Source organism: Polistes fuscatus, unplaced genomic scaffold, assembly GCF_010416935.1.
Source record: "Polistes fuscatus isolate 324 unplaced genomic scaffold, CU_Pfus_HIC Scaffold9, whole genome shotgun sequence".
NCBI lineage: Eukaryota > Metazoa > Arthropoda > Insecta > Hymenoptera > Vespidae > Polistes > Polistes fuscatus.
The window spans coordinates 4433443-4456405 of record NW_025113173.1 but is presented as its reverse complement, the minus strand read 5'-3'; the positions used below and the strand labels follow the sequence as shown (position 1 = coordinate 4456405).

Genomic DNA, 22963 nt, shown 5'->3' with positions numbered 1-22963 from the left:
TAATCTTACAAAACGAAACAAAAATTCATTCACGATATTATTCATGAATAGTCCACATTTTATGACATTTAAACAATTACGTATACCTTCCTACAGACGAAGTTTACACACCAATTGTAAATCCTTGTCAACCATCACCATGTGGTCCGTACGCTATCTGTCAAGTTGTCAATGAGTCACCCTCTTGCTCGTGCCTTCCCGAATATAAAGGCGCACCACCAAATTGTAAACCCGAGTGCATATCTAATTCCGAGTGCCCCGCCAACCAAGTTTGCATAAAACAAAAGTGTACAAATCCGTGCCCAAGTTTGTGCGGTACAAATGCAGAATGCCATGTTGTTCATCACGTTGTACATTGCGTATGTCCGAACAGTTATACCGGGGACCCTTATACCAGCTGTTCGTTTATAAGTAAGATCATAATTATGTAGAATCATGGAATAACTTTATACAATTCATTCTCATGTATAATTTTTCATTGTTTTAGTATATCGCCCAGAACCATCTCCCTGTTCTGAAGATATTTGCGGTACGAATGCCATATGCAAAGAACAGAATAACGTTGGGGTTTGTTATTGCCCAACTGATTATATTGGTAACCCGTACGAAGAATGTAGACCTGAATGTGTTATCAATCCTGATTGTCCATCTAATCAGATGTGTGTACAAAATAAATGTCGAGATCCTTGTCCCGGCATGTGTGGGCAAAATGCTGAATGCGCAGTTGTCAATCATCAACCATTCTGTACTTGTCGTCCAGGATACACTGGCGATCCATTCTCTTTCTGTAATCTTAATAGTAAGTTTTAATTATATTCTTGTTGAAGTGTTTCAAGTATTAAGAACAACTATTAACGATGTTCATTTTTTCCTCAGCATTTATGGAGGAAAAGAATGTTTGTTCCCCGTCACCTTGTGGTCCAAATAGTCAATGCAAAAATATATCTGGTCAACCAGTATGTTCCTGTTTACCAACGTACGTTGGTAATCCACCTGGCTGTCGACCCGAGTGTGTTGTTAGTTCCGATTGTCCGTCTCAACTCGCATGCAAGGATCACAAATGTATCAACCCTTGTCCAAGTCCATGTGGATTAAACACAAAGTGTATTGTTGTCAATCACAGTCCAATTTGTAGTTGTGCACCTGGATACAGTGGTAATCCTTTCACAGTGTGCACAGCCATACCATGTAAGATCCCTAATAATTTATATGTTATGACTGCAAAGAACATTATACTTGCCAAATTTTTGTATTAATTATTTATTTATTTTTTTGTCTATTGCTTTTATCATTTCCAGCTGTAACAATACCTACCGTTGTTGAAAAAGACCCTTGTGTGCCATCCCCTTGTGGCCGATTCTCGCAATGTAAAAACATTGGCGGTACACCTGCATGTACATGTTTAGAAACATACATTGGACAACCACCAAATTGCAAACCTGAATGTACCATCAATTCCGAATGCGCAAGTGACAAAGCTTGCTTTGAAACGAAATGTAGAGATCCCTGCCCTGGTTCGTGTGGTTCGGGTGCTATTTGTGCTGTAGTTAATCATATTCCAATGTGTACGTGTCCCACAGGATACACCGGAGATCCATTTACTCTTTGCCGATTATTACCTGCAACACGTAAGCTTTTTACATGTTAAAAAACAGATGATATACGAGAACCTAACATTAGAAAAATAATGATAACCCTGATGAATTCTTGAATTCCTTAGCACCAACAATTATACCTGCTGATTTATGTAATCCATCGCCATGTGGTCCAAATGCGAAATGTTCCAACGGTACCTGTACTTGTCTACCAGATTTCCAAGGCAACCCATATCAAGAATGTCGGCCAGAATGTGTCCTTAATTCAGATTGCTTACGAGATCAAGCCTGTTCTAGAAACAAATGTATAAATCCATGTATGGGAGCTTGTGCAGTCAATGCCCTATGTAATGTTATCAATCATATACCCATGTGTAGTTGCCCTGGAAATATGACTGGCAATGCATTTAGTCAATGCGTACCTGTACAAGGTATTTCCAAAATGATTTAATAATTATTTTTCTTATTTATTAATTGCAGTTAATCGGTAAATGATCGACTAAAATGTCGATTAAACAGTGACGTATACTATAATCAATTGTTTGTTTTATTAGGTTTACCTCCTATTAATCCATGCAGCCCTGGACCTTGTGGCCCTAATAGCGAATGTCGTGTAGTAAATGGACAAGCTGTGTGTTCTTGCATAAAAGGATATTTAGGAATTCCACCAACTTGTAGACCAGAGTGTATAGTCAGCACTGATTGTCCACAAAATGAAGCTTGTAACAATCAAAAATGCGTAGACCCTTGTCCTGGATCTTGTGGCATAGAAGCTTCATGCAATGTTGTTAATCATAATCCAATCTGTAGTTGTCCATTGCGTTATACCGGTGATCCTTTCGTACGCTGTATGGTTTTATGTAAGATATATTTCATTTGTTTTTCCATGTCATTTATTTCTCCCCATTTATTTGTAAAATATCTCATTAAATAAAACAAATGATTATTTTATATACAGTGGAACAACAACCGCCAATAGATCCGTGCCAACCATCGCCCTGTGGCCCTAATTCTCAATGCCAAGTAATTAACGATTCACCATCGTGTTCGTGTCTTCCTGAATTTTCGGGATCTCCACCAAATTGTAGACCAGAATGCATTAATAATAACGAGTGCATTACTCAAATGGCTTGCATTAATCAAAAATGTAAAGACCCATGTATTGGGGCTTGTGGTTCCAATGCAAATTGCCATGTTGTAAGTCATACACCAATGTGCACGTGCATGAATGACTATACTGGCGATCCTTTCACTCAATGTACCTTTAAAGCGCGTAAGTATAAATTTAAACTATAAATCCATTAATCCGAACCATTTCGTAACAATTTTTATATTTTTAGCCTTGCCACTTCCTGAACCAGGGCCATGTGATTCATCCCCTTGCGGTTCAAATGCAATTTGCAAAGAACTGAATCGAGTAGGCTCGTGTGCTTGCTTACCCGGTTATATCGGCAACCCTTACGAAGGTTGTCGACCCGAATGTATTCTAAATTCTGATTGTCCTGCAAGTAAAGCTTGCATCAATTCCAAATGTACAGACCCTTGTCCTGGAACATGCGGATTAAACGCTGAATGTCAAGTAATCAATCATTTACCAATTTGTAATTGTTATCCTCGACACACTGGCAATCCATTTACGTCTTGTAAACCAATAGAAATGGGTACGTAGTTATACTAACTTTAAAATGCTCGAAAACAATGTAACAACATTTGATAAGTTTTAATACTTTTTTGTAGATGTTCAAGATGCAATTAGCAAACCTTGCAATCCGTCACCTTGTGGACCAAATAGCGAATGTCGTGTTGTAAACGGACAGTCAGTTTGTACCTGTTTAGCCGATTTTATAGGAGTTCCACCAAGATGTCGACCTGAATGTTCAGTCAGTGCCGAATGTTCTCCTGCCTTAGCCTGTATAAATAGAAAATGCAGTGACCCGTGTCCTGGCTCGTGTGGTCTAAATGCCAGATGTGAAGTTATCAATCATAATGCAATATGTTCTTGTCAACCTGGATTTATGGGTGATCCACTTATTTCCTGCTTTAACATTCCACGTAAGATATACGATACTTGATGCGTCAGAGATGCGTTTTCAGTTGAAACTCATCTATAAATTTTATAATTTGTATCATTATAGCTGACAGACCGATACTCACCGGTACTCCTCCGATTTATGTTAATCCATGTGTTCCCTCACCTTGTGGTCCATATTCTGAATGCCGTGACATTAATGGACAAGCTTCTTGCGCATGTTCACCAAATTATATAGGAGCACCACCTAATTGTCGACCAGAATGTATTAACAATTCAGAATGTCCAAGTAATGAAGCATGTATTCAAAAGAAATGTCAGTATCCTTGTAATGGCGTATGCGGAATTGGAGCAACGTGTTCTGTTATCAATCATATACCAGTATGTACCTGTCCAGATAAATTCAGTGGTGATCCATTCGATAAATGTATTCCGAAAATTGAAGATGGTAAGAGAAAATTTAAATAATGATTAACGTATAAGTATTACAATTATACGATAAATTTATTATTATTATTTATTAATAGACAAAACGGATAAACAAAATCCATGTGCACAGTGTGGTGCAAATACGCAATGCATCAATGAAAATTGCATTTGCTTACCGGAATATCAAGGAGATCCTTACTTGGGATGTCGTCCAGAATGTGTCTTGAATTTCGATTGTCCAAGAGATAAAGCTTGTATTAATAACAAATGTAGAAACCCGTGTACAGGAATCTGTGGCCGAGATGCTCTTTGTACCGTTGCAAATCATATTCCTATTTGTACTTGTCAATCAGGAATGTCAGGCAATCCATTTATTTTATGTTCACCTGTAGAAGGTACGATAAAATTTTGTTTCATACATTTAACTTTATATTTTATGATATATCAATAACTATGATATTTTTTTATAGCATCTGTAGAAAAAGATCCATGCAATCCTTCACCTTGTGGATCGAATAGTCAATGCAAAAAAATAAACGACCAAGCAGTTTGCTCTTGCATTCCTGGATATTTGGATTCCCCACCAAACTGTAGACCCGAATGTATAATCAGTTCTGATTGTCCATCGAACATGGCGTGTAATAATCAAAAATGCATAGATCCCTGTCGTGGAACGTGTGGTATCAGAGCACAATGTTTGGTAGTTAATCACAATCCAATTTGTAGCTGTCCTGCAGATTTAACAGGCGATCCATTTACCATGTGCATTTTCATACGTGAGTAATCAGTCATTATTTTTCGAGCAAATACATTTTTATATTTTTAATTTACGTATATTTCATTCGAACAACATTTTTTTAAATGTAGCGGAGAAAGAACCTAGCATTACTAATCCTTGCGAACCATCACCTTGCGGAGCAAACAGTCAGTGTCGTGTCGTAAACGATGCACCATCTTGTTCTTGCCTACCAGAATTCATAGGATCACCCCCGAATTGTAAACCAGAATGCATTAGCAACAGTCAATGTTCTACACAATTGGCTTGTATCAATCAAAAATGCCGAGATCCTTGCCCAGGTTCTTGCGGTGTTAATGCAGAATGTAGAGTAATAAGTCATACACCTATGTGTGTATGTACTTCAGGATTTGTTGGTGATCCATTTATACAATGTACTGCTAGAAAACGTAAGTAATAAGTCGTGTAATATTTGCATAAATAATTGAATTTTTTTATTGAAAAAAAAAACATTATACATATGCGTAGCTGACGAAGACACAAGTATGAAAGTAACACCATGTCTACCATCACCATGTGGATCTAATGCGCTATGTCGTGAATCGAATGGTGTTGGATCTTGTTCGTGTTTACCAAATTACATTGGAAATCCTTACGAAGGCTGTCGTCCTGAATGTATTATAAACAGTGATTGCATTGCCGATCAAGCATGCATTCGATCAAAATGTCAAAATCCTTGTTCAGGTTTCTGTGGTCAAAATTCCGTTTGCCAAGTCGTTAATCATGCACCTTTGTGCACTTGTCAAAGTGGATATACTGGTAATCCATTCCTGTATTGTAACATTGTAGAAGAAACACGTAAGTTATATTATTAATATTTGATCCGAGACACATGATTTTATCGAAGAATTAGGTTTAATTAGATTTCATTTATAGCTAAACCAACAGATCCATGTGTTCCTTCACCCTGCGGTTTAAACAGTCAATGTCGTGTATCAAATAATCAAGCAATTTGTAGTTGTTTGCCTACATTTATTGGAACACCACCTGCATGCCGTCCAGAATGTACTGTTAGTTCTGATTGTTCGACAAACCGTGCATGTAAAGATCGTAAATGTATAGATCCCTGTCCAGGAATTTGTGGTATTAATGCAAGATGTGAAGTAATCAATCACAGCCCAATCTGCAGTTGCAAAGTAGGTTCAACTGGTGATCCATTCGTAAGATGTTTCGACCTTACAAGTAAGTATAAAACAATTGTTATTTACCTCAAGTATTTAACATTTATTTTATTGTATAATTAATTTACAAAATGAAATTTATTTTTTTAGTACCACTCAGTCCACGACCTGAACAAATAAATCCATGCGTTCCATCACCTTGCGGTCCATTCTCCGTATGTCAAGATAGTAAAAATAGTGGAATACCTACGTGTACCTGTATGGAAAATTATATCGGCAGTCCACCCAATTGTCGACCAGAATGTACAATAGATTCTGAATGTATTAGTAGTAGAGCATGTTTGAGACAGAAATGTACAGATCCTTGTCCTGGTTCCTGCGGTATCGGAGCTAATTGTTATGTAATCAACCACATGGCAATGTGTGTATGTCCCAATGGTTATACAGGAAATCCTTTCGTAAATTGTGTCTTAGAACCAGAACGTATGTGAAATCTTTTATGAAACTAATTTGTATTATTTATATCCCACAAGTTATCTGCATAATGAAAAATGATTACAGCTACACCTGATATACAAGATCTTTGCCATTTGTCGCCATGCGGTTCAAATGCAATTTGTCATAACGGCACATGTACGTGTCTACCAGAGTATCATGGTGATCCATATTATGGATGCCGTCCTGAATGCGTACAAAATCCAGATTGTCTATTAGATAAAGCTTGTGTCCGCAATAAGTGTTCTGATCCATGCTCAGAAGCATGTGGTAAAAATGCACAATGTATTGTAATAAATCATACACCAATGTGCAGTTGTCCTGATGGAATGTCAGGAAACGCATTTGCTGCGTGTTATCCCGTAAAAGGTAAATTAGCATAATGCTAATTCTTACATACGATACATTCATATATACCTTACAAACAATTCATTTTATAGATCCAGAAATTGTCCAACCATGCAATCCATCGCCATGCGGACCAAATAGCAGATGTCAAGAATTTAACGGGCAAGCCGTTTGTTCTTGCGTTTCCGGATATATTGGAAATCCTCCAGCATGTCGACCCGAGTGTACTGTTAACACTGATTGTGCATTAAATGAAGCTTGCATTAATATGAAATGCAGAGATCCTTGTCCAGGCTCGTGTGGTATATCGGCTCGTTGTCAAGTAATTAATCACAATCCTATTTGTAGTTGCGCACCCATATTTACCGGAGATCCATTTGTCCGTTGTATACCTAAACGTAAGTATTAATATTCGTATATTCTCATGGAATCAACAATGTATTAATTTTTGAACTATTTTTCTATTAAGCCGATGAAGTACCACCAACTTTAAATCCATGTCAACCATCGCCTTGCGGTCCTAATTCTTATTGTCAAGTTCGAAATAACGCACCATCGTGTTCTTGCAAAGATGGATTCATTGGCACACCACCTAATTGCCGACCCGAATGTATTAGTAACAGTGAATGCAGTAATTATTTGTCGTGTATCAATCGCAAATGCGTTGATCCATGTCCAAGTTCTTGTGGTGTAAATGCGGAATGCCACGTATTAAATCATATACCCACGTGTACTTGCCTTTATGGTTATACTGGTGATCCATTTATACAATGCACAATTAAACAGAGTAAGCGACAAATTTGTTCTGTTTATTCTAAAACCAATGTACATGGGAAACAAATGGTTTCATTTTGATACAAATTTTTTAGCTGAATCACCACAATTAGATCAACCGTGTCAACCATCTCCTTGCGGAGTAAATGCAGTTTGTAGAATACTTCAAGAAGTTGCTACTTGTTCCTGTTTACCTGAATACATAGGAAACCCTTACGAGGGATGTCGTCCTGAATGTTCAATCAACTCTGACTGTCCTTCTAATTTAGCTTGTGTTAGATCTAAATGTACAAATCCATGTCCTGGTACTTGTGGTTCCAATGCAGACTGTCAAGTTGTCAATCATTTACCTATTTGTACTTGTATGTCGCAATACACTGGAAATCCATACACAAATTGTTTCTACGAAATGATAGAACGTAAGTTTCTTAATGATTTTCATTTCTATGAAATATCTTTTCAATTTATATTAATCAAATAAGTAAATAATAATGTATTATATTTGTAGCTACCGATAAAGAACAAGATCCTTGTAGTTCACCAGTTTGCGGTCCTAATAGTAGATGTCAAAATATTAACGATCAAGCCGTCTGTTCGTGTTTACCAGAATTTATAGGAACTCCACCGAACTGTAGACCAGAATGCGTAATTAATTCAGAATGCGATTCGAAACAAGCATGTATCAAAAATAAATGTATAGATCCATGTCCTGGAACTTGCGGACGCAATTCTCAATGCAAAGTTATACGTCACAGTCCTATTTGTAGTTGCGCATTTGATATGACGGGTGATCCTTTCGTTTACTGCTTCTCGGGTAAATATTTATCAATGAATTAATTTGCTTTCAACTACTTTTCACAAAAAATCAAACTATATTGGCAATTATAAAACAAAATTAATTATATTTTTCAACAGCACCAAAACCGGATGATGTATATCCTAAAGATCCGTGCACACCATCTCCTTGTGGGCCTAATGCAATGTGTAAAACCGTTAACGATGTACCAGTATGCAGTTGTATGAATAATTATATTGGGGTGCCACCTAATTGTCGCTCGGAATGTTCTATTAATTCAGATTGTCCTGCAAATAAAGCTTGCATGAGAGAAAAATGTAGAGACCCATGTCCCGGATCTTGTGGTCTCTATGCACAATGTTCAGTTGTTAATCACACACCAGTATGTACATGTCCTGAAGGTTACACTGGTGATCCTTTCGATAACTGCTATCCCAAACCTGTAACAAGCGGTAAGAGAATCCTAAACAAATTATATATTTTTTTATATACATTTACATAATTTAACTTCATCAATAATTTATCATTTTTCACAGAAGTTGAACCAACTGATCCTTGCAAAGAATCATTGTGTGGATCAAATACTCAATGTAATGCAGGTATTTGCACCTGTTTACCAGAATATTTTGGAAATCCATACGTTGGTTGTCGTCCCGAGTGTGTTGTTAATACCGATTGCTCTCGTAATAAGGCTTGCATACAGCATAAATGTCAAAACCCTTGCATTGGTGCCTGTGGCATTAATGCTGAATGCAATATCGTTAATCATTTGCCTATGTGCAGTTGTCCAGAAAATATGTCCGGTAATGCATTCATTTCTTGCACTCCTATCGAAGGTTTGTATTCTTGAAATATTATCCGCAAGATTGGTAAATTGAAAATATTTTATATTCATTGCTAATTAATTAATGACACATTATTTAGACGTAACAGTAAAGAATCCCTGCAATCCATCTCCATGTGGCCCGAACAGTCATTGCAATGCAATTAATGGTGTTGCTGTATGCGCATGCATTACTGGTTTCAAAGGAACACCACCTTCTTGTAGACCAGAATGCGTTGTAAGCTCTGATTGTTCTCGTAACAAAGCTTGTAATAATCAAAGATGTATCGATCCATGCGCAGGGGCATGCGATATATCTGCAGAATGTGTTGTAATCAATCATAACCCAACTTGCAGTTGTCCAGCGTCATATACAGGAGATCCATTTATAAAATGCATACCGCAAGGTAAGAATTTCACTAACCAAACCATTGTTTAATTTTTATTCGAAAATAACTGCTAACGTATGTAAATTTAATGTTTACTTTTCAGTATCAGAATCAAAACCTCCGGTAAATCCTTGTTTACCATCACCTTGCGGACCAAATTCATTGTGCCAAATTTTAAATAATGCACCATCGTGTTCTTGCCTTCCCGAATATAATGGAAGCCCACCAAATTGTAAACCCGAATGTATTAGCAATAACGAATGTCCAATTCAGCAGGCATGTATCAATAAGAAATGTAGAGATCCTTGTCCAGGATCATGTGGAATTAATGCAGAATGCAGTACAGTCAGTCATATTCCCATATGCACATGTACCAATGGTTTCACTGGTAATCCATTTGCACAGTGCTACCCGCAACAATGTAGGTTTAAATAGAAGGAAGCCATACACACACACATGAATTTTGTACATAAATATAAGTAACATTTTTTTTCTTTTTGGATTGTAGTATATGAAGTACCTACGGTATCTGATTTGTGTCAACAAATATCATGCGGCACAAATGCTAAATGTCGTCTATCTCACGATACAGCATTCTGTTCGTGTATACCTGAATTTTATGGAAACCCATACGAAGGTTGTCGACCCGAGTGTGTTGTTAATTCAGATTGTGCTCTTAATCAAGCATGTGTACGTAATAAGTGTCAAGATCCTTGTCCCGGAACATGCGGCTTAAATGCTGTTTGTTACACTACCAATCATATACCATCTTGTAATTGTCAATTTGGGTATACTGGTGATCCATTCACTCGTTGTAATCCTATCGAACAATATTGTAAGTTTAGCATTGTCCCAAAATATTTGATGTCAACCCATAAATGGATTAGATGATTATCATGCAATAACATATTTTCCACAGTCACGCCAAGTCCCAAAGACCCGTGCGATCCTTCTCCATGCGGACCAAACAGTCAATGCCTTAATACCAATGGAAAGGCTAGTTGTTCATGTTTGTTAAATTACAAAGGAGCTCCACCAAATTGTAGACCAGAGTGTGTTGTCAGCACAGAATGTCCTATGAACCGAGCGTGTATAAATAAAAAATGTGTAGATCCTTGTCCTGGTGTATGTGGAATCGACGCCCGATGTGAAACCATCAACCATAGTCCGATTTGCAGTTGTGGTAGCGATAAAACCGGAGATTCATTTGTTAGATGCTTTGACATATCTTGTAAGTGATAACCACCGACTAATTCCTAATTCATAAGATTTCCATGCACTCTTCTAAGAGATTTTGTAATTGTATTTATTTAATAGTAATATATTTTTCTCTTTTAGCGACATTTGATTTTCCGCAACCTGGAAGCCCGTGCATACCATCTCCATGCGGACCATTTTCATTATGTCAAAATTATAAAAATTTCCCATCATGTTCCTGTTTGGAAGATTACATAGGTACACCTCCCAATTGCCGTCCAGAATGTTCAATCAATTCTGACTGCATTAGTAACAAAGCTTGCATTAGAAACAAATGCAAGGACCCATGTCCTGGATCTTGTGGAACAAATGCCATTTGTACTGTTATAAATCATACCCCATCTTGCACTTGTCCAAATGGATATTCCGGGGATGCATTTACCAACTGCGTTCCTGTTCCAATATGTAAGAGACTTCAAAAATTTCCTTGCAATATGTTTATGAAAATTGATACATTCAATTGTTCTTTACATTGTAACATATTTCAATATTCTACAGTTGTAGCATCCGAATCACCCGACCCATGTCATCCATCTCCCTGTGGATTGAACGCTATATGTAGTAATGGACTTTGTGAATGTATAAATGAATATCATGGTGACCCATATCAAGAGTGTAAGCCAGAATGTATACAAAATCCTGATTGTCCATTCAATAGGGCTTGCATAAATAATAAATGTCTCGATCCTTGTGTTGGCATCTGCGGTCAAAATGCAGAATGCACTGTCGTTAATCATATTCCAACATGTAGCTGTCTACAACAATATGAGGGTGATCCTTTCAGTATCTGTAAACGTGTACAATGTGAGTCCTTTATTTATTAATCTTAATCATAAAATAATTAAGAGACAAAAAGTATTCTAATGTAAATTTGAAATATGATCACAGCCCGTAAAACACCTTGCAATCCTTCACCGTGTGGACCCAATAGTTTATGTCACGAATTCGGAGAACAAGCATCATGCTCTTGTCTTCCTGGTTATATCGGAGTAGCACCCAGTTGTAGATCGGAATGCGTTGTTAGTTCCGACTGTGAACAAGACAAAGCTTGTATCAATAATAAATGTCAAAATCCTTGTGAGAATGCTTGTGCTTACAATGCATTATGTTCGGTCCGTAATCATAATGCCATTTGTAGCTGCCCTCAACAACACACCGGTGATCCGTTCGTCAATTGCTTCCGTATGAGTAAGTTTATCTGAACCTTTAAAACATTCTTGACAACCTACCAAGATAAAACAAAGTTTCCTTGAATAGAAAAATAAACAATAATTTTTTGTTAGACCCGCCATACGAAGAACCTTCAAGAAATCCATGCAAACCATCACCATGTGGACAAAATGCACAATGCACAGTATCAACCGATCAGAAAATTTTATGTACCTGTTTACCCACTTTCATAGGATCTCCACCAAATTGTAGACCCGAGTGCATTATAAATACTGATTGTCCAGCCAATCAATCATGCATCAATAAAAAATGCAGTGACCCTTGTGTTGGACTATGTGGTATTAATGCAATTTGCCAAGTTACCCTTCACCAAACTCGTTGTGATTGTCTCGAAGGATATACCGGAGACCCACTTAGAATGTGTTACTTATTTACGAGTAAGAAAAGTTTAACATTTTATTCATCATACTACCAGTAATGTAATTTTTATTACATACTATAATATCTTATATATTTCAGTTGAGTTTGTAAATATTGTATAAATGATATTATATGCACAAAATGCATGTTACACTATCGTGTACAATAGCCTTAAATTGTACATACATATATATTACATTTTCAATCATACATTCATCAAAAATATTTTTATTTCAATTTATATATTTAATTGAACAAATTTATATTTTAAATATTGCTTTTTAGTATGTGTACAATATTTGTAAAAAAAAAAAGAAAAAATATGCTTGCTGTTATTATTATTTGTTTTACATAGATTAAGGCAAATTGTGATTAACACATACGTACGTAATTTAATAATAACAAATAACGAATTATTAAATTTTATTGCAGTGTTTGATCATCCACCGTCGAATTTAAGTCCATGCAGTCCATCACCGTGTGGTTCCAACCGCTTATTGGTCGGAGAAAGAAAACAACGTTGCTGTTTTTTTATGTAGTTTTATTTTTTGGGTAATTTTTATTGGTTGTTTATGTTTTATTTTTTTTAATATTGTATTTTCTGTGTTGGTAGGGGGGGGGGTTGTTTTTGTTTTTTTAGGTTTAGTTTGTTTTTTTTTTGTGGGGGTTGGTGGTGTGTTTGATTTTTGGGTGTATGTTGTTTTTATTTTTTTTTATTTTTTTTTTTTGTGTTTTTTTATTTTTTTTTTTTTTTTTTTTTTTTTTTTTTTTTTTATTTTTTTTTGTTTTGATTTGTTTATCATGTGTTGTGTGGTTCCAACGCTTATTGTTTTTGCTGTTTGCGAATGCATACCAGACTACAGAGGTGATCCTTATCTTAGTTGTCAACCAGAATGTTTATTGAACACCGATTGTCCAAAATCTCAAGCATGCGTCAGAACGAAATGTCAAGATCCTTGCATCGGTACTTGCGGAATTAACGCTATTTGTACGGTATCAAATCACATACCTATCTGTTCCTGTCGATCACCAACCATTGGAGATGCATTCACTCATTGCTTTATACCAGAAGGTAACAATAAAAATATATTTCTAAAATTCAATTCTTAATACAGTTGCAATAATTTCTGCAGAAAGTACATTTTTCATAATTATTAATTTATATTTCTTATGATTAGAACCAATCAAACCAAATCCATGCCATCCTTCACCATGCGGACCAAATACTATCTGCGAAACGATACGAGATACAGCAATATGCAAGTGTCTTCCTAGTATGTTAGGTACACCAACAGATATAAATGGTTGTCGTCCAGAATGCGTCGTTAGTTCTGAATGTCCAGCTGATAAAGCATGCATGAATAACAAGTGCATTAATCCATGTTCATTGAATGTATGCGGAATCAAAGCAACCTGCAAAGTACTCAATCATAGTCCATTATGCAGTTGTATTCCTCCATTGATTGGTAATCCATTCCTCGAATGTTATCAACAAACTGGTTAGTACATCTCATTATTATTTCATTTAAAGATTTTAACTAATACGAATTTATACTAATCGACATTTATTGCTGCAGAAATCGATCCGTGCAGTTCATCACCATGCAATTATAACGGCGAATGTAAAGTAAGAAATGACGTAGCTTATTGCATTTATCCGGAATGCGTTATAAACTCCGATTGTCCAAGGGAAAAAGTTTGTTTAGCACAAAAATGTAGGGATCCTTGTATCAATGCGTGCGGAATAGATTCCATCTGTCAGACCATTAATCATAAGCCAGTATGCTCTTGTCCAAGTGGTTTTATGGGTAATCCCTACATAAAATGCTCGATTACTACTCAAGAAGGTAAATTATTAATACATAAATTATGTAATTATTTAATTACATGTAAAATGATTAATTATTTATTACAAATTTACAGTGCCGAGTTTGGAATGTACACATAACACCGATTGTACGAACGATAAAACTTGTTCGAATAATAAATGCATAGATCCTTGCAGTGTTCATTCATGCGGTCTCAACAGTCGTTGTTTTGTTCAAATGCACAGAGCAATTTGCGTTTGTAACGAAGATTTCACTGGTAATCCTCAACAATATTGTCACAAAAGTATGTATCAATATTGTAATCGACAACAACAAATAATTCTATACACATTTTGTATAATACTGTAAATAATCATAATTTCTTATTTTAGTTGGATGCCGTGGTGACAACGAATGTCCATCGACTCAATCTTGTATCAACAATGAGTGCATCGATGCTTGTCAAATAATGCAGTGTGGTATCAATGCATTGTGTACTGCTGATGGTTATCATAAAGCTCGTTGTTACTGTCCTGACAAATTTTTGGGCAATCCTTATCAATTATGCAAACGTCCAGAATGTATCAGTGATAATGATTGTGCACCTTCCTTGGCATGTCAAAATTTACAATGTACAGATCCCTGCTCGTGTCCTCCAACTGCTCAATGTCTCGTTATTAATCATCGATCAAGTTGTCAGTGTCCACCTGGTTATATCGGTGATCCTTACACATCATGCATTTTAGGTAAACATACTTCTGATTAAGATTAAAAATATTTTATTGAGCCTACACATCGTAAATTATAATTATAAAATATATTTGTATCTATAGAATTGGAGAAACCTGTTCCCGAATGTCAAACTGATGTAGATTGTCCCAGTAAATTGGCGTGTTTCAACGGAATTTGCAAAGATCCATGCACAGAAACTAAACCATGTATCGCTAGTGCCAAGTGCAGTGTCGTAGACACTTTACCAATGAGAACTATGATTTGTGAGTGTCCACGAAACTTCATGGGAGATGCAACGGTTGCCTGTATTCCAGGTATGATCACTTTCGCTATTAATAATGACGACAATTATTGTTTAACTTGATTAATGTTTCATTTCTATTCTTCTATTATAGTTGACAAACAAATTGGCGTAGTATGTGTAAGTGATTCGGAATGCAATTCGGATATGACGTGTTTAAATCAACGTTGCATCAATCCATGCGCTGTTAATCCGTGTGCCACCAACGCAGAGTGTTATGTACAAAACCATCGTCGTATTTGCCAATGTCCTGTAGGACATACTGGTGATCCATTTGTAATATGTTTCGAAGGTAATAAGAATATTAAATATTATAACATATATCAAATTTATATATATAGAACTTGTTAATCATAATACGTTTCTTCTAAACAGAAAACAACGCGTTGCCTAAATGTGAATCAAACTCCGAATGTCCGTCTAATAAAGCATGTATAAATCGTTTATGTCAAGACCCATGCTTAAGTAACAGATGTGGATCAAATGCTGAATGTATTGTTAATAGACACCATCCAACTTGCCATTGTCAAGAAGGTTTTGCAGGAAATCCACAAGTACAATGTTTCAGACGTAAGTATTATGATATAAATTTCATTCCAATATTAATCATAATGTTTTTTAAATAATATTACGTTGTATTTTTTTATAATTTGCAGCTGAATGCAAAACTGATCGTGAATGTCCTTACGACAAAGCATGCCAGAATGGCAATTGCGTTTCACCTTGTCTTCTTGGTGAAGTTACGTGTGGCCGAGGAGCAGAATGTACAACTGCAGAACATAAAGCTCAATGCGTTTGTCCTCAAGGCAAACAGGGTAACCCATACGTCGCATGTATTTCAACGATATGCCATTACAACGAAGATTGTGCGGATCATGAACTTTGCGACAGATTGAACAGAATCTGTCGACCCGTTTGCGATTCCGAGACATGTGCTGAAACTGCTACTTGCGTTGGCAAAGATCATCAACCAAAATGTATATGTCCTACAGGAACATCAGGAAATCCATACGTTGAATGCAATCGTAAGTTTTTCGATTAATTCAACATATTCATATTCTTAATAACAGTTTCGATATAATACATGCAATTTAATTTCAGGAATAGAAATTCAACCCGAATGTCTAGAAGATATAGAATGTCAATCTAACTTGGCATGTATCAATGGACGCTGTCAAGATCCATGCGGACCAACTAACATGTGTACTCAAGATCAAGAATGTAAAGTTTTAAATACTATTCCTCTTCGTACGATAATCTGTTTGTGTCCACCTAACACGATTACGGACATCAACGGGAACTGCGTTAAAATAGGTAATACTTTTGACATCTAGGATATAGATATGCTAAATTTTATTCTAGATTAATATTAAACATATACTTGTTTGATATACAGAATTGATTAATGTCCAATGTCACTTGGATCAAAATTGTAATGACAACGAGAAATGTTTAAATGGACGATGCGTTGAAGCTTGCGACACCATACAATGTGGATATAATGCTCAATGCAAATCAACTTATCATACTGCTACCTGTGTATGTGCATCTGAATTTACCGGTGATGGTTACGTCGAATGCACGAGAGGTATAACAAATTTTCTTTCTTAATTATGAATATAATAAATCAAACATTGTTTAGAACTTGCCCCATTCGATTTTTCGTAAATTACAAAATTATAAATGATATATTTGTTATTTCCAGTTACGTTCCCGCCATTGCCACCAAATCAACCGGAATGTTATAGCAACAGCGATTGTGTCCAAGACAAACAATGCATTAATTCTCTTTGCTTAAATCCTTGTATTGCTGCTAAACCCTGCGGAAAGAACTCTCTTTGCCATGTAGAAAATCATGATTCTATTTGTAAATGTCCACAAAGTTACATCGGTGATCCTAGAATAAATTGCATACCACGTAAGTTAAATGTTATTAACAAAAAGTATTACAACAATATTGATTAAAAAATGAATTTAATGTCTTAACACTAAAATTATTGTTATAGCTGAAATTGTTACGGAATGCTCGTCCAATAGTGATTGCGCCGGAAATACCGCATGCTTTAACGGTGTCTGTATAAATCCGTGCAACTGTGGACCAAATGCAAAATGCATAGTGGCCAATCATTATCCGTCATGCGTGTGTCCTCATGGTTATTCTGGCAATCCACAACTTGGATGTTTCAAACGTAAGTATTTCTCATAATTATATACGTTGATACAGTACGAATAATAATTTATATTCATTTACAGTTGATTGCGAGTCCGATAACGAATGCAATAATGCAGCAACTTGTTACAATGGACAATGCATTAATCCTTGTCTCCTGGACAACAAATGTGCCATCAATGCGGAGTGTTATGGATCTAACCATCGTTCAGCTTGCCGCTGTGGTCCTGGTTACGTTGGAAATCCACAAATACATTGTGAAAGAATAGAATGTAACAACAATTACGATTGTCCGTCGAATCAGGCTTGTAAAAGTGGACGTTGCATTGATCCATGCTTCGAAAATTCTCCTTGCGCCCAAAACGCTCTTTGTTATGTCCAATCTCATCAAGCTTCTTGTCGTTGCCCAGTAAACATACCATCAGGAAATCCATATTCGTATTGTGAACGTTATCCATCCGGTGTTGAGGAAGAACCGGAATGCAGAATCGATGCTGATTGCGGTGATAAATTAGTATGCATCAGAAGTGAATGCATCGATCCATGCCCAGTCTTAAAACCATGTTTAGAAAATGCTCGTTGCGATGTCTTAGACACCGTACCTGTACGGACCATGACTTGTACATGCCCAGAAGGATGGATCACTCATGTTGATGGAATATGTAGACCAAGTAAGTTGTTAACTTTTTATTTTCGTTAACAATTCGTACAATAATGTTTCTTTGGCTCGTTTTAACTGTATACACTTTGTATTTTATAGTACAATTAACAAACGTCGGTGCTTGCGTTACAAACGATGAATGTAATGACAACGAAGCTTGCGTGAATAGACAATGCCGAGATCCTTGCAATTGCGGTACCAATGCAATATGTTTCGTAAGAAATCATAAGCCTATATGTTCTTGCAAAGAAGGCTACCAAGGTAATCCTGTAATCTCATGCGTTTCGGTGGAATGCCAACATGACTACGACTGTGCTCAAGATAAATCCTGCAAGAATAATTACTGCGTTGATCCATGCTTACTAACAGATATATGTGGTTTGAATGCCGAATGTTACGTCAGAAACCACGTAGCCGATTGTCGTTGTCGCAAAGGATATTATGGAAATCCTTTGGACAAATGTCGAGTTATTGGTTGTCACAGTAACGGAGATTGTCCTAGCGAGCATTCGTGTATCAACATGCAATGCATAGATCCTTGTCTTCACGATAATCCTTGTTCCTCTCGTGCCGAATGTAAGGTTCTTAATCATATCCCGATTTGTCGTTGCCCATCTCATTATACTGGAAATCCATATATCCTTTGCAAATTGGAAGAACAACCCGAGTGTAGAGAAGACAGCGATTGTCCAGACAAATTAGCATGTTTCAATCACAAATGCGAGGAACCTTGTCCGATCATGCAACCTTGTACTCCGCCATCAGAATGTAGAGTATTACCGACATCTCCTGTAAGAACGATGATTTGTGTTTGCCCAAGTGGATACGTTAGTAGTGGTAGTGGAACTTGTCAACCTACCACGCCAATAGTTAAAATCGAATGTACAAAGGATAACGACTGTGCTCATGACAAATCTTGTATCAATGGTATATGTAGAAATCCGTGTGCTTGTGGTCCCAATGCAATTTGCAATGTAGTCGATCATAAACCAGTATGTTCTTGTGTCTTGGGCTACGATGGAAGTGCGGACATCGCATGTACCGAAGGTAATATTCATTTACGATCTCTAAATGATAACTTTCAAGTTATTACTATGACTATTTGTGTCTCTAATCGTTAATTCCATACTTTAGTCACCAGTTGCCGCACGAATGAAGATTGTAGTGGAACACATGTATGCGTGAGACATAATTGCATTCCTGCTTGTTCATCGACGACAATAACTTGTGGAAAAGGAGCAGAATGTCGAGCTATAAATCACAAAGCCATTTGCGAATGTCCGCCAGGCTTGAAAGGCAATCCAACAGTATCTTGTGTTTTATTAGGATGCAGAAGCAATACAGATTGTCCTACAAATAAAGCATGCATTAACAATCGCTGCGAAGATCCTTGCACGTCTAACCCATGTACTGGTAAAACTGAATGCAATGTATATAATCATATTGTCGAGTGTTCTTGTCCTCCAGGATACATTGCTGATTCCAAATCCGGATGTATCCAAGGTAAAACATTACATATTTATAAAAAACATTAAATAATTCTACTATATTACTGTAGTTACATTTTTTTTTGTTTATTATAACTATTTTATCGTTTGCTTGCAGAAACTTGTAAAGCGGATTACGAGTGTCCACCACAAACTGCATGCTTCGATGGAGAATGTATAAATCCTTGCGTCAAAATTGCACCTTGCGGCGTAAATGCTATTTGCAAAGTATTAGACACTGAACCAGTCAGAACGATGATCTGCGATACAAGTAATTTATTATATTTTATAATTGTATTTAGTGATACATTCTATTCGGTGTATTATAACAACATGTATTTATTCTTCTTACAGAAGACGTTTGCCCAGTCGAAAAAGGCCAAATACCTGACGAATACGGTAATTGCATTTGTCTGCAACATATGGCCAAAGACCAACACGATATTTGCGTACCGTGTCACGAAGAAACTGGAATGATCATTAATAATCAAGGATATTGTACTTGTGCTTTAGAGAAGGGATTTTTGATAGACGAATACGGTCGTTGCATATGTCCAACTAAAAATGGATACAGAATAACCGCTAATGGATATTGTAAACTCAGTAAGAATACAGTTTTTATATTAAACTATTTCCTTTTAATATTATATTAATAAACATTGACATCATATTACAGTCGGAATAATAGGATGCAAGATAGATGACGATTGCGCAGATAATAGATACTGCGATTTAACAACAAGAACTTGCGAAGATCCTTGCCTAAAATTAATTAATCCATGTAATGTAAATACGATTTGCAATGTAACGAGACATAAAGCTCATTGCCGTGAGTATTAAAAAAAAAAACAATTACATTAACATAGATTATAATATTGTATGGGTAAAATTTGAATGAAATTTTTTTTATTATATTCTCCATATAGAAGATTATGTTTCCAAAGAGAAAACACCCAAGACAGATTTCCCAACGCCAGACATGGGCGTCAGTTGTTTATCAGACGGAGTTCAAGTTGAAATATATTTGCAAGATCACGAATTTGACGGAGTCTTATATGTTAAAGGACGCAGCAAAGATGAACAATGTAGACGCGTTGTTTCAATACCCGCTGAAACTATACATAAAACTGATATAATATTTAAAGTTGCGTTCGGCAATTGCGGATTGATACATGTTAACGTAAGTACTTTTTGAGTAAATCCACTTTCTCTGAAATTATTTTAATTACACATTTGTCATTCTTAATACATTTATTATATTATCAATTAAATAAACAGGGACAAGCCAGTTTTATACTCGTCGTTCAGAAACATCCTAAATTAGTAACATACAAAGCACAGGCCTATCACATCAAATGTATTTATCAAACTGGTGAACAAAATGTTACACTTGGCTTTAACGTTTCAATGTTAACTACTGCTGGTACTATTGCAAATACTGGACCACCTCCAACGTGTGTAATGAGAATAGTTACTCAAAACGGAAACGAAATCAATTCTGCCGAAATAGGAGATAATCTTATGTTACAAGTTGAAGTTCAGCCATCATGTATGCATATAACTTTTATATTTTTCTTTTATATTATATTTTTCAATAATAATGAATATCTAATTTTTTTGTTTTATTTTTCATTATTTCGATCTACAGCAATTTATGGAGGTTTCGCGAGAAATTGTGTTGCCAAAACAATGGAAGATAATTTGGAAAACGAATATATCGTGACAGATGAAAATGGATGTGCAACGGATCCAACAATATTCGGAGAATGGGAACAGAATCATGAAACTCAGTCATTGATGGCTAGTTTTAATGCATTCAAGTTTCCCAGTAGCGATAATATCAGATTCCAATGTAACATACGAGTCTGTTTTGGACGATGTCAGCCTGTAAATATTTATTTAATAATTATTCTTATTATTATTCTTATCTCTGAAATAAATCTTGACAAAAATATTCGTAAATAATTAAAAATTAATTTTAGGTCAATTGTCGTGGATACAATGCATTTGGTCGCCGTCGTAGGGACGTCGAGGCAGAATCGAACGATACAGCCCTAAGTGTTTCTGACGGCTTCGAAGGGCAGCTTCGTGAAGAAATAACAATCGAATCTAACTTAATATTTACTTTAGAAAGAAGAGAAGAAAGATTAACAGCAGATCCGGCTGAAGGTATATCATTCAAATATTTATTTAATACAAAGGTGGGCAACTTCTTCGCTTCAAACTATATTCACTCCTCATCATCGATCACTATTACAATAGATTATCGTGATACCAGCGATCTGCATGTTGCCCACCCCTGATATTATGCGAGATCAATAAATTAATCATATAATATTATAATTTTCAGTTCCTTCAGCTCAAAGGGTAGAAGACATTTGTGTTTCCATGGTTGGATTTATCATAGCGTTAGTAATAACAGCACTGTTAGCACTAGTTGCTGTTGCTATTGCTGTTTCATGCTGGTTAATGGCATATAGACGTCAGCCAAAGACTGCTGGACCACTGCCACATCCACCAGAGTTTCCAAATCCTTTGTTCACTACCGAATCTGTAGCTGAACCTTCTCCTGATTATCACTTATAATAAGATCTTCTCTCTTCCTATCTCCTTCTATCTATTTTTCTCTTAGTATATATAATTATTTTATATATAATATAATTTTATAATCTTTTATCGCGGAATGCATTTCAGACCACTCTTCCTAACTTGGTCAGTCTTGTATTTCTAAATGCAACTCCTCCAATGACTACTTTTTAGAATATGCTCTCAAGGGTTTACATAATCAGTGTCACTATCTTTCTAAAAAAGAAAAAATAACTTTACTATTACAAAATATGTATTTTCTATTTAAGGTGACGGGATTGCTTTATTATTTTATTCTCTCCCTTTCTTTCTCTTTCTCTTTCTTTCTCTCTCTCTCTTTCTAGCTCTCTTTCTATGTGTATACATGAAACATAATCCTATTTTTCATGAGCATCATCCTCTGTATTATTTTTTCTAGTCAGTGGAGGATTTGTTTTATACACAACACGTACACATACACGAAATCGCGAATTTATTTGCGTGTAAAGTCAAACAAAGTAGTTTAATGTAGTCTTGTTTTTTTTTATTATTATTATTATTATAAAAATAGACAATTGTATATTTTAACTAATGCCAATTAAAATATATTGCAAATGTTATTTTTTTTTCGATCAAATGTTCTATAAAAGTGGCGAAATCGCGATGCCAAATAATTGTGCAGATATTGTTAAAATAGTTTTTGACAAATTATTATACATTTAAAATAAAGTACATATATATATTATAATATATTAGAAGACAAAGACAAAATAATAAGATTAAATAACATTAAACAT

The 22963-nt window shown here is 35.8% G+C and overlaps 1 protein-coding gene across 1 annotated transcript in view; it reads left to right on the top strand.

Annotated features, from left to right (window-relative positions):
- LOC122525418 overlaps positions 1-22437 on the top strand; it is an 86427-nt gene extending 63990 nt beyond the window's left edge. The window contains 56 exon segments of the mRNA XM_043648206.1: positions 103-411; positions 488-799; positions 877-1188; positions 1299-1628; positions 1721-2026; positions 2150-2455; positions 2554-2868; positions 2936-3256; positions 3333-3647; positions 3731-4072; positions 4152-4448; positions 4524-4829; positions 4921-5238; positions 5318-5647; positions 5726-6031; positions 6121-6453; positions 6532-6834; positions 6906-7211; positions 7283-7600; positions 7683-8006; positions 8096-8401; positions 8503-8835; positions 8923-9219; positions 9308-9613; positions 9699-10016; positions 10104-10430; positions 10515-10826; positions 10934-11257; positions 11357-11656; positions 11741-12040; positions 12136-12459; positions 12875-12956; positions 13273-13514; positions 13621-13941; positions 14020-14289; positions 14366-14554; positions 14643-14996; positions 15084-15296; positions 15378-15575; positions 15659-15853; positions 15940-16308; positions 16385-16597; positions 16680-16871; positions 16989-17201; positions 17290-17472; positions 17537-18124; positions 18214-19161; positions 19249-19617; positions 19720-19872; positions 19959-20204; positions 20278-20430; positions 20528-20781; positions 20880-21150; positions 21250-21488; positions 21584-21770; positions 21952-22437. Coding sequence (XP_043504141.1) covers positions 103-411; positions 488-799; positions 877-1188; positions 1299-1628; positions 1721-2026; positions 2150-2455; positions 2554-2868; positions 2936-3256; positions 3333-3647; positions 3731-4072; positions 4152-4448; positions 4524-4829; positions 4921-5238; positions 5318-5647; positions 5726-6031; positions 6121-6453; positions 6532-6834; positions 6906-7211; positions 7283-7600; positions 7683-8006; positions 8096-8401; positions 8503-8835; positions 8923-9219; positions 9308-9613; positions 9699-10016; positions 10104-10430; positions 10515-10826; positions 10934-11257; positions 11357-11656; positions 11741-12040; positions 12136-12459; positions 12875-12956; positions 13273-13514; positions 13621-13941; positions 14020-14289; positions 14366-14554; positions 14643-14996; positions 15084-15296; positions 15378-15575; positions 15659-15853; positions 15940-16308; positions 16385-16597; positions 16680-16871; positions 16989-17201; positions 17290-17472; positions 17537-18124; positions 18214-19161; positions 19249-19617; positions 19720-19872; positions 19959-20204; positions 20278-20430; positions 20528-20781; positions 20880-21150; positions 21250-21488; positions 21584-21770; positions 21952-22187 — 16634 coding nt within the window. The 3' untranslated portion in view covers positions 22188-22437.
- Positions 22438-22963: the final 526 nt, after the last annotated feature.